The sequence below is a fragment of the Neomonachus schauinslandi genome, chromosome 15, assembly GCF_002201575.2.
Source record: "Neomonachus schauinslandi chromosome 15, ASM220157v2, whole genome shotgun sequence".
Lineage (NCBI taxonomy): Eukaryota > Metazoa > Chordata > Mammalia > Carnivora > Phocidae > Neomonachus > Neomonachus schauinslandi.
Window position 1 is genome coordinate 6,662,188 of NC_058417.1, and position 12,831 is coordinate 6,675,018.

The 12,831-nt window shown below is 46.3% G+C and overlaps 1 protein-coding gene across 1 annotated transcript in view; it reads left to right on the forward strand.

Annotated features, from left to right (window-relative positions):
• The window catches only part of MYOCD (myocardin), a 42,374-nt gene that overhangs the window by 18,096 nt on the left and 11,447 nt on the right, over positions 1-12,831 (forward strand). Inside the window, exons 4-6 of the mRNA XM_044921657.1 lie at positions 114-239; positions 5,466-5,713; positions 7,299-7,452. Coding sequence (XP_044777592.1) covers positions 114-239; positions 5,466-5,713; positions 7,299-7,452 — 528 coding nt within the window. The remainder of the gene's footprint in view (positions 1-113; positions 240-5,465; positions 5,714-7,298; positions 7,453-12,831) is intronic.

The window sequence follows — 12,831 nt, forward strand, 5'->3', positions numbered from 1 at the left end:
AAGATGAAAACAATAGAGCCGTGTATGTGGTGGGGGTTGGGAGGCTCTACTTTATCTCTGCCTCATACAGTTTTTCCTCCTGCATCCGACTCATGCTGAAATTTGGATTTCAGGATCATTCTTCTGGCTCCGAAAATGACAGGAAAGACTCAGCCTCCCAGCCCAGCAACCAGTCAGACACGGGGACGCAGGGGCTCGGCCCTCTTGGTAACCCCATCGCTGTGCACGCTGCCGTAAAGGTAGGGATGGACCAGCCTCCTGGCACCTGCCAGAGCGCTCGCCCACAGAGCCCACTGGGAGCAGAGCTCTTGGAGTTAGGTGTGGTGGTTCGGTGGGAGTTAGGTGAGGAGAGTCACACGGACCCGTGTGTAGGCTCAGTCCGCCGGGAGCATTGCAAGTCAGGAGAGGGGAGAGGGGCCATCCGTGTATGCGGACCAAGAGTCTGTTATCTGTGTTGGCACAGCGTGGGTCTTCCCTGCAGAAGAAGAACCCATGTGCCTGCATTTCTTTGGAATCACAGCTCAGCCAGAGCATGTGCCTGACTTAAAAGACTTCATAAGGTCAGCCTAGAGACAGACGCGGCTGATGGGAACGCACACAGGATTTGTAAATGTCATCAAATAGGTGGGAGGAGGGGAGTTGGGTTTTACGCAGGGGAAGCAGATCTGAAGCCTTTGCGTCATATAAATACCTCAATCATGTAAGTCCGGCTCCCTTTGGAGATAAAGGGAGGGCTTGTCTGCCCCAGTAGACCATGAGCATCATAGCAGATTGTTGGTTAACTTTTCTTCGCGTTATACTTATTAGTTCACAGAGGACTCTCTCCTCTTACCAATTAACTGCCTGCTAATAACCATTTGGTCTTCTTCATAATATTTTATCCCAAGTAACTTACTAGTTTAGTTTTGTTTTGTTGGGGGGTGGGGAGAGGAGCAGTGGGAGAGGGAGAGAGAGAATCTTAAGCAACCTCCACACCCAGCACAGAGCCCAGCGTGGGGCTCGATCTCACACCCCTGAGATCATGATGACCTGAGCTGAAATCAAGAGTCAGCCGCTTAACGACTGAGCCACCCAGGCGCCCCTAACCCAAATAACTTCTCATCAGTTTGGGAGCAAGTTATCTCAGCTCTAGGGTCACCACTTAATGAGAGCTGAGATGTCTTTTATGAAATATTTTTCAAAAGATCGTAAGTTAAGAATCAGTGTTAAAGTAATGACCGCAGAGTCCCCTCCATTGCATGCATATACACAAAAGTGGACGGCAGGACTTTCAGTTTCCTGTAAATGTCCCTAAACCTCGCTTCAAATTCACTCCCTAAGTAGCTTAAACCTCGCTTACAATTCACTCAGCCCAGCAGCTTTGAAATTACACGACTGTTGATGAACTTTGTTCATTGCCGGTGGAGGAAGGAGATGGTTCACGTTATTTCTACTGTCATGTACAAAGAGAAATTTTATTACTATTTCTACCAACGTGTTTAAATTTTGCATAAGCCAAATTAGCACCTCCTTCAGCCTCAGTGAACTAAGGAAAGGTAATAGTTGCCCAGAGGAAAGACAGGTCAGTTTCAACGGAGAGCAGGATTGACAGATAACTGATTTAGCAGGACTGGTTGTTTATATAAGAGCCAGTCTCCCTGCTGATTGGTCAATGTCTATGAATTCTCAGTTGTTCGATACTCATCATGTCTAAATGAAGAGGATACTACAGGGCTTCTCAAAGAAGGAAGCAGCCCAGCTCGGGGGAAACATCTCTGACCTATTGACTTTCTAAGATACATATGAGACCACTGAGAGAATGCACAAGAATTCCCCCAAAACTGTAAAATCCTATGTAAGGGAAAGGTGTTTTCAGTGCAGGCTCCTAGAAGGTATATATCAAAGCTGAATAAAACACGATTCCTGGGGCGCCTGGGTGGCTCAGTCGGCTGAGTGTCTGCCTTCAGCTCAGGTCGTGATCTTGGGGTCCTGGGATCGAGCCCCATGTCCATCGGGCTCCCTGCTCAGTGGAGAGCCTGCTTCTCCTTTTCCCTCTGCCCTCCCCCCCTCATTCGTGCTCTCTCTCTCTCTCTCAAAATAAATAAAATCTTAAAAAAAAAAAAAAAGATTCTTGCTCTCAAGGAGCCTATAGTCTAATTGAGTTTCATAGCCCACCACTAACCCAAACAGTGTTGGGAGCAAGTAAGAAAAACATGCCGCAAAGGACCTGAACAGACATTTCGCCAAAGATAAAGAAATTGCCAATAAGCACATGAAAAGGTGTTCAGTGTCATTAGTCATCAGGGAAATGAAACTCAAACTCACAACAAAATACCACTTCACACCCACTAGAATGGCTATCCTGGAAAATTGCAAGTATTGGTGAGAATGTGGAGATTGGAGCTCTCACACATGGTGCGTCCACTACGGAAAGCAGCTTGGTGGTTCCTCAAAAAGTTAAACCTAGCATTACCATATGACCCAGAAATTCCTCTCCTTAGGTATATGCCCCACAGAATTGAAAACAGGTGTTCTAACGAGATCTTGGATGTGAATATTCATGGCAGCACTATTCACAATAGTCAAAAGTTGGAACGAACCCAAATGTCCATCAGCTGAAGGATGGGTCCACGTGTGGCATATCCACACAATGGGATGTTCTTCAGTTATAAAGAGGAATGAAGTCTGACACAGAAATGAACCTTAAAAACACGATGCTGAGTGAAAGAAGCCAGACACAAAAGGCCACATAGTGTAGGATTCCATTTATATGAAATATCCTGAATAGACAAGTCCATGGAGACAGAGAGCAGATGAGTGTTGTCCGGGGACCACAGAAGGACAATGGGGAGGGGCTGCTTCATGGAGATGGGGTTTCCTTTCGGGGTGATGAAAATTTTCTGGAACTACTTAGTGATGATGCTTGCGCAACATTGTGAATCGTATACTTTAAAATAGTTACTGGGGTGATTTCTCTGTTACTTGTATTTTACCGAGATACAGAATGAGAGACCCCTTTCTTGGTGGGGGGGCACCACCTCCATCAGGACTCGTAGCATAAGAAGCAGAACAGGGGCTGGACTTCAGTCTCCCCCCACCCCCTGAGCAGGGTATGCAGTGGTGGACCATTACCAGACAGCCCCGAAATGCCATATGAGACCTGCAAATGAGAGACCTCACTGCGAATTGGGAAAGGCTTCCCAGGTGAGCTGGGGTGTGAGCCAACGCAGAGGATGAGCCCTAGTCGGGTAGCAGGTGCAGGAGGGAATTGCAGACAGCAGGAAATTGCAAGGAAAAGAGACCGGAGGGGTAAGCTGTTGGGTGGGAGGGGTCAGGCAGCTGGGTGAACGGTCTTCTTTGGCAGAGGGGGTTTGGGACTTGGTCTTGCGAGGCAGGACAGGCAAACTGATTGTAGGCTGCTGGGGTGGTACGTTGTGGGGCAGGCCCAGGATGCGAGCAAGACTTCTTGCAAAAAAGTCACGGACCCTCTAGCCACAGACCACGCCATGCTCTCTTGCATTACACTGACCTGCTTTACACATTCACGCGTGGGTCTTAAACCCCTGGATGATGTATCTACCTCCCATAGACCATGCAGTTCTAGGCAGAAAATAGAAAACAACAACAACAAACAAACAAACAAACTTACCACCTTGTATCCTCTGGTTTCAAAAAGAGTGTAAAACTATACAGTCCACGGAATCAGGGTTCCATGGGCTCAAAAGACTTTGCCTTCCACTCTCCAGAGAAAACGGTCCAATTTGAGTAACTTCTGGAATGTTCAGCATCCCTGTACTAAGGCAACATGGAGAAAAAGCTCCGCGTCCCTGACTGGCCTGCAGCCCCCCCAGACGAGGAGGCAAGTCCTAGGGTGAGGTGGGAACAGAAGCTGAGCTGGAGCAAAGCAGGGCTGAGCTGGTGGCAGGAGCCCCGCAGAGACTCTCCCGCGAGTGCAGGAGACTGATTAATTAGCTAGAATGCTAATCAATGAAGGAGCCAGGAGAAATCGAGCCACCAGGCACACGGGAATTCTTGCGCTCCTTATCTATTACTTCCCGAGAAGAAGCCTCCTTAAGAAAACGTTTACAAAAGAGGCTTCGGTGGTGGGATGCCTGGAGTCAGAGAAATGCAAGTTGTAGGCTCCAGATGTGTGCTTCGTTGTTAAAATGGGGAGGCTGCCAGGTGGGAACCTGCCTGCCAGGTATTCTGGAGCTCCCTCTTCTGGACGCTGCTGGTATCACACCTCCCCTGCACCCTTCCCCCAAAGCCTCAAGAGGCCGGTCATGACATCCACGTTCTTCATTTCAGGCTTCTCTAATTAAAGTCAGGGCTGGAAAGTTAAGATTTTTCTTTCAACTGATGACAGTATGGACTACTGCCTCCTAAAATAGGGAGGCCTTTTGATTTCAGGAGCGTAGGTGTAGGTATAATCCTTTGAGACCGGTTCTTCTGTGACTAGTATCTTTCCACATCGTTGTGTTGGTCACTGAGATAAAAAGTAAGAATATTTTCCTCAACTGTCCGGTGAGGTAAGGGAGATGTAGCAAAGTACCTGCACCGTGTTCAGAACTTGGTCTTAACTTCCTAGCCTGTAGCCTTGACTTCTTTCAGTGTGTCCAAGTCATGCTCTGGGATGGGAAGCTTCTAGAAGCGTCCCAGTGGGTGGCGAACCCTTCTCATAGTAAGTCAAGTGTCACTCTCTCAGAGGGTGTCAGCTCCTGGGGTTACATCCGTATTTGGGGTGTTGGTGGGATGGGGGAGTCTATCTGACTTTCCCGCCCAAAGCTGCAAAAATCCCCATCAAAGACAAGCTTAATTTCATCCAAGGTGACGTCATTCATAAGTCAGTTTACCGAGTGCTTCACTAAAGGTGGTTTCGTGTATACGTGGGAAGGAACTTCTTACGACTCCATCTCAAGATCGGATCATGTCCTTTGCCAGGCCATCTGTGGTTTTAGCCAAGGAAAGCGTCCTAGCCAAGACGCAGGCTTCCGTCTTACTCTGCGCTGGGAAGGAAATGCTCCCGGAGCCACATCTGGGATTCATGCCCACCCCCCCTTCTAGATTGAGGCACCTGCAGTAGATCCATTCGACAGGTACCTCAATGCCCCAGGATCTCTTGGCACCTTGTGCCTTTGCTAGATCGTATCTCTGGGATTCGAGAAAGCCCATCTTTTTTTTTTTTAAAGATTTTATTTATTTATTTGAGAGAGAGAGAATGAGAGAGAGCACATGAGAGGGGGGAGGGTCAGAGGGAGAAGCAGACTCCCCGCCGAGCAGGGAGCCCGATGCGGGACTCGATCCCGGGACTCCAGGATCATGACCTGAGCCGAAGGCAGTCGCTTAACCAACTGAGCCACCCAGGTGCCCCGAGAAAGCCCATCTTAACAGAAGAACCTCCTCACGGTCTAGCCACGGCAGCCTGCCATCCCACCCTCCCCCACCCTCCACCTAAAGCACATGCCATTTCTTCACCCCCTTCGCAGTCCAAGTCCTTGAGCGACAGTAAGAACCGCCACAAAAAGCCCAAGGACCCCAAGCCCAAGGTGAAGAAGCTCAAATATCACCAGTACATCCCCCCAGACCAGAAGGCGGAGAAGTCCCCTCCGCCCATGGACTCGGCCTACGCCCGGCTACTCCAGCAGCAGCAGCTCTTTCTGCAGCTCCAGATCCTGAGCCAGCAGCAACAACAGCACCAGCTTGGCTACCCCGGGCTTCACCAGGCTCAGCTCAAGTAAGTCGGGAGGGCCCAGGGCTGGGGGCGCTCCTCTGTGTCTGAGGCACACGGGGCCAGCGCCCGGGCACCCAGCCAGTCCCCGATGGCACCCCGTCCTCGTCTGGTAGGTTTAGAATGGGAACCATGACCACCTTTTCCGGAGCAGAAGGCCGGGAGGAAGCAACGAAATCGATGCCCCGGTAAGAGGCATGGTTGGGAAAAGAGAAAGGATTAGTGCTCTTGGACTGAATCGTGGAGCAGAGAGGAGAGACAGTCTCAGAATGGTTCCATTTCTTGGATTCACTCGGCCCTTATGCTTTAGGAAGCAACAGAGCCGAGTGACTGAGTGACGGCCAGCCCCAAAGTTTGACTCTCGGACCCCGGCCTGTGACCCCCACGGCAGGTCACCTTTTAAATGGGCCATTCCCTTCAACTCTGAAGTTGGGGTGTGGGTTCCCGCACCTGTCTCTGCTCAGCCTCAGGTCGGGTTGGCAATGATGCTGAGTGCTGAATATAGCCATGCTTTATGACGGGTGCTCCTGCCCGCCCCCCAGGACACTCTCCACTATGCCACAGTCTCTACGGCTCCCTCCTGTCTCCCCAGAGAGAGTGTCACTTGCCACTTGGCACCGAGCTTGCACTGTTGGTGTCCTTGCCCCGCCTCTCCCGCTGATTGATTTCTTGCCTGATCCTTGCAGGCCATTAGCTTGTGACCTGATCTAAATGCAAAGCTACCCACCAAGGGTTCTGGCCACCCAATCCCAGTGTGTGGGGGAGGCTTTCCCCACATCACCAGCCGGGTGCCCTACAGTTCCACACAATTCTGGCACCATCTACCTGGACAGACAGCATCAGACCCCACAGGTTAAGGGCTCAGTCCTACAAGACTGCCCCCCCTTCCCCAACTTCAGGTGCCAACCACAAGTCTAAAAGTTGTGACCTGGGCTTCTGGTTGACAGGGCTATAGATCAGAGGTTCCCACAATTTCCTCCTTGGGTTCCATTAATTCGCTAGAGCGGCTCACAGAACTCAGAGAAGCACTTGACTTACGAGATCACTGGTTTATTATAGGAGGATGTAACTCAGGAACCGCCGGATGGAAGAGATGCACAGGGCAAGGGATGGGGAAAGGGCGAGGAGCTTCCATGCCCCCACCCCAAGCATGCCGCTCTCCTCGTTCTCTACGTGTTCACCAACCTGGAAGCTCTCTGAACTCCATTCTTTTAGGTGTTAGGGAGGCTGCATTAGAGGCAATGATTGATTAAATCATTGGCCATTGGTGAATGAATCAACTTCCAGCCTAGCTCCTCTCCCCAGAGGGCAGGGGGTGGGGCTGAAAGTTTCAACCTCAAATCACAGGGTTGGTTCTCAGGCAACCAGCCCCCATCCTTAGGTGACCTAGGGGCTTTCACAAAGTCGCCTCACTAACAGCTGACACCCCTGTGGCTCTCATCACTTAGGAGATTCCAAGGATTTTAGGAGCTCTGTGCCAGAGAGAGGGACAAGGACCAAATGTGTAATTTCTTATTGTAAATCCCGGTACTACACCCCCGTATATCTATTTGCCCATATTTTAAGTGCCTCTTTTTTGTTTGGTTTTCAGGGAGCCAAATGAACAGATGGTCAGAAATCCAAACTCTACTTCAACACCACTGAGCAGTACCCCTTTGTCTCCTGTCAAAAACAGCTTTTCTGGACAAACTGGTGTCTCTTCTCTCAAACCAGGCCCACTGCCATCAAACCTAGATGATCTGAAGGTATAGGATTTGGTGTGTTTTCCTTCCTGCCTGCCTGCCCTTCCTTCCTCCCTGTCCTTCAACAAATACATCAGTAGATTTTTTTAAGATTTTCTTTTTAAATAATCTCTACACCCAACATGGGACTTGAACTCAGAACCCCGAGATCAAGGGTCGTATGCTCCACTGACTGAGCCAGGCAGGTGCCCGGACAAATCCATCAGTACCTTTTTAACAACATTTTCCTCAACTGAGTTCTTGAATAAAACAGTGGGAGGGAGAAGGTTAGGGAGAAGGTTAGGGAGATTCAAGTAGATGATAAAATCTTAACTGCTGTGGTTGAGTACCCCGCCCCCCATAGAGCAAAAGACCTGGGCTTCTAACTCAGCTCTTTCACTGGCTATGCAACCTTGGGTTCATTTCTTAATTTCTCTGCATCTTAGATTGCTCATTTGCATACATGAGTTCTTGTGAGAACCCACTGGAATCGTATATACATGACAGAGCATAGCGCAGAGAGTTAAGACTGATGTGGGCTTCCTGAATGTTCTAAACCAGCAGTCAATTCCATGATGAACTTTAACCAGTCTCTGGTGAAATGAGAAAAACAAGAACCACATAAAGGGCTTTTCATAAATCTAAGTGTGTTCGGCATCCCTTGAAGGATCTTTATTCAAAGTATTTATTTCCTCCCGATGTTTCGAATCTAAAGAAAGACCCTGTTTGGAAATGATGACAGTAGTGGGTGGAAGTGGAATGTTTCTGGTAGACTTTTGTTTCTTTCTATTAAGCAGGAGTATTATTAAATAAGGATGTTAGTCTTGTGTAAGGAGCCGAAATGTTGGTAACCCAACCTCAACTGCATCAACTGCCTAAGTTGAAACAGCGTACTGTTCTGTGAAATCCCCAAGTCTGAGAATTTCTGCCCTGAAATGTGACAGCAACGTGTTAAATGCTGTGTGTGCGGGGAGGAGTTTGCTCTGGATCACAGACCTCAGGGATCTCAGTTCACCGAGATGACCCTGGGCTTTGAGCTAAACCTCGCGCATTCCAGAGCAGTGATCGCGATTGGCGTATTCATCCATCCGGTACTTACAAAAGAACTGAAGAAGGCAGTTTGTGGTGCCTTCAACTTCTCTAATGTGTGAACACCTGCTCCCCTCAACGCCTCACTCCGTTGTCTGTGATCCCACCTATTACTCTCCCCTCCGCCAAAGGACCTTATCACTTGTCCCCAAAAAGCCAATTTCCTACAGGTCCCCGTGGTCTTCACTGGGCCAGGATTTCTCGGGCCTTATTTGTCACCCTCCATTCCCATTCTCAGTCTTTGGTCATTATCTGTCTTGGGGGAAAGTTGGGAGTGGGATTTATTTCAAATGAAAGAAAATTAATTCTATGGCTGCCAATGGCCAACACCAGTCAATAAAATATATCTTGGGTTGTGATATCAAGAGTTCCTCTGTCCCTTCCACGTGGAATAAAAATGCTTAGGTTTCATTGAGCTCGTTCCGATTTAGCCTCCATAAGGCTGGAAGAGGATGCCAAGCTTCTGGTAACAGGTCATCCACCCTTCACTCCCCAGGTCATAAATCCATGAAGGTATAAAATTAGGTCCTCTCACCCAGAAAACAATATGCTAAATGAAGTAAGCCAAGCACAAAGGGACAACTATTCTGTGAGTCTACTTGTATGAGGGACCTAGAGAAGTTCAAAGACAGAAAGTAGAAGGGTGTTTGCCAGGGGCTAGGCAGAGGAGGAATGGGGTGTTAGTGTGTAATGGGTACATAGGTTCTGCTCACAATGAGGAAAATGTTCTGGAGATGGATGGTGATAATGTTTGCACAACAGTGTGAATGAATTAATTCCACTGAACTGCATACTTAAATGATTGGATGGTATATTTCATGCCGTATGTCTTTAACCAGAATAAAAAAGATTTTTCAGATGCTCCTGGCTGGCTCAGTGGGTAAAGCATCTGACTCGTGATCTCAGCTCAGGTCTTAATCTCAAGGTTGTGAGTTCAAGCCCTGCATTGAAAAAAAAAAAAAAAAAGATTTTTAAAAAAGTAATCTACCGGGCGCCTGGGTGGCTCAGATGGTTAAGCGTCTGCCTTCGGCTCAGGTCATGATCTCAGGGTCCTGGGATCGAGTCCCGCATCGGGCTCCCTGCTCCTTGGGAGCCTGCTTCTCCCTCTGCCTCTCTCTCTCTGTCTCTAATGAATAAATAAATAAAATCTTTAAAAAAAAAAAAGTAATCTACCTTAGGATGGGAGCCCGGGGTCAGGTAGTTGCCTAGTCTAGATGTGATGTGCCGTCTGGCAGAGCCTCCAAAGATGGTTTCCTCCATGTGCACATGTTCAGAATGATTGGCTGGTTCGATATATAATAATAAATTAGCAGGGGTACTAGGAAATGATGGGGGTCGCAGCTGCCAGTTTCTGAATGTAAACTGTCAGTCGACCATCCTGTATAGATTTGCTTCCATTTTCACCCTGCAAGATAGGTTTTCCATGTGAACATAAAAATCAGGACTTCAAAGATGCTAAATGAATAAGGCATATAACTCATTATCATCCTAGATATTTTTGATATTTATCTTTACCATGAATGCTATAAAACAGTTTGCTGTATAGAACAAAGATATTGGGGTCTTTTTAAGATTTTATTTATTTATTTGAGAGAGAGGGCAAAAGCGGGGGGAGGGATAGAGGCAGAGGGAGAAGCATGCTCCCCACCGAGCAGGGAGCCCGACGCGGGGCTCGATCCCAGGACCCTGAGATCATGGCCTGAGCCGAAGTCAGACGCTTAACCAATGAAGCCACCCAGGTTCCCCTAGAAGAAAGATACTGTTGATAAACCTAACACCAACCCTGATAGCTCAGGTGAGAAAAGTGGGAGAAATATGTTGGTTCTATCAGGACATAGGTTAACATGTAAAAGAGATTCTTTTATCTCTACATTTTCTCCCCCACTTGGAGAAGCCATCCCAGTTTCATCTGTTCATTTGACAACTTCGTCCTATGTTTCCAGAGCCCACAAGTCAATCCAGAATGCTGACATCTAAAAATAGACTTACATCTCCTTCTGTAGAAGCCTAAGAATCTTTACAGAATAAATAAGTTTGGTAAATTCATAGATTTGGCTTTAGTTTCTCTGGTAACATTGATTGGTGTATTTTAAGAAGTTAAAGTAGGAAGTCTGGAGTTATATTTGGGAGACATATGACATTTATCACATCAACCTCACATCCCTACATGGGTCGCACATTGTCAAGTTTGAGTGTCGATCGGTTGTGAGTTTACGGTTTATACTATAGACACACAGTGCACTAAGATCATGTACTAAGTGAATAAATGTCTTGCTTAACCCCCACCCCCAGAAACAGAGACCAAATGCTATGCAAGTTAACCAGACTATAGATGACAAAACTGGGGTTTGCCCTTAAGTGAGTGATTTTTTTTTCTTATTTTATTTTATTTTATTTTAAATTCCAGTATAGTTAACATGCAGTGTTATATTAGTTTCAGGTGTAAAATATGGTGATTCGACAATTCTGTACAAAACCCAGAGTTCATCACAAGTGCACTCCTTGACCCCCATCACATATTTCTTCCATCGCCCCGCCACCTCCCCTCTGGTGACTATCAGTTTGTTCTTTATGATTAAAAGTCTGTCCTTGGTTTGTCTCTATCTCTCTTTTTTTTCCTTTGCTTGTTTTGTTTGTTTCTTAAATTCCACATATGAATGAAATCACATGGTATTTGTCTTTCTCTGACTGACTTATTTTGCTTAGCATTATACCGTCTAGCTCCATCCATGTTGTTGCAAATGGCGAGGTTTCGTTCTTTTTTATGGCTGAGTAATATTCCATTGTATACACACCACATCTTCTTTTTCCATTCATCTATCAATGGGCACTTGGGCAGCTTCCGTAATTTGGCTATGGTAAATAATGCTGCTCTAAATATAGGGGTGCATGTATGCCTTTGAATTCCTGTTTTTGTATTTTTTTTCAGTAAATATCCAGTAGTGTGATTACTGGATTGGAGAGTAGTACCCAGAGGCCCCAGAATTTTTATTTTTCATGGCATATCATTCTACCACCTAGTTAACAGTCCTGTGTCAGACACTTAACTTGCTTCCAAATTTTTGCTATTAAAAATATAATTTGTACATAAATTTATTGTTGTATCCAGTGACTGTCCCAGGCTAAATACCTGGGAATAGAATTCCTGAACCAAAACATACTAACATTTTTTAAAGTTCTTGCCAGGGGCACCTGGGTGGCTAAGTCGGTACAGCACCTGACTCTTGACCTCAGGTCTTGATCTCAGAGTTGTGAGTTCGAGCCCTGTGTTGAACATGGAGCCTACTTAAAAAAAAAAAAAAAAAAACTAAAGTTCTTGCCAAAGAATACATATTGTAAAAATTTCTGTCCTGAACGTTTGTGCCAATCTACTGCCAGAAGCATTGGGCTGCGGCAACATTTATCAAGCATGAGTATACACACTGGATCACCTGGGGCTCTGGGTAAAATACAGGTTCTGATTCAGTAGGTGTGGGGAGGGGGCCTGAGTGTCTGCATTCCTAACATGCTCCCAGATGCCCTTGGAGCTGGTGGTCCAAGGACCACACTTGGAATAGCAAGGTATTAAGGAACTTTCTTAAAAAAACATTTTTATTTGCTTATTTTTGCTGATACTTCATTAACACAAAGTGTTATTAATTCCTTTGTCAATTTCATGAATGCAAAAATATGTCCATATTTATTTTATTTGGATTACTAATGCTAGTACATGTCCATTATTGCCATTTTTTAAAAAATGTATCTTTTGTGGGCACCTGGGTGGCTCAGTCAGTGAAGCATCTTCCTTTGGCTCAGGTCATGATCCCAGAATCCTGGGATCGAGCCCCGCATGGGGCTCCCTGCTCAGCAGGGAGCCTGCTTCTCGCTCTCTCCCTCTGCTCCTCTTCCCTGCTCGTGCTCTCCCTCTCTCTTGCTCTCTCTCAAATAAATAAATAAAAATATATCTTTTGTTTGTGAAGAGTTGAACCATGCCCATTACCCATTTTGGGGTGTTGGTTTATTTTGGGGGTTTGTTAAAGCACACTTGGTACATCAAGCTTACTAACATTTTATTATTTGTCCTGCAATTATTTTTGTCTGAGACTGCTATCTGCATTTCCATTTTCTTTTTGGTGTTTTTGACTTAGAGGGGTTTTTTATTTTTGTCTTCAGTATTTTTAAAGTTGCTTTCTTTGCTTTTAGGCTCAAAAGATCTTTCCCTACAGAATATCAGAAGGATATTTCCCTATTTGTTCTTCTATTTTATGGGATTATTGACACTTAGATATTTAATGTTTCTTGTTTTAATTACAAAAGTAATATCTTATGTGAAAT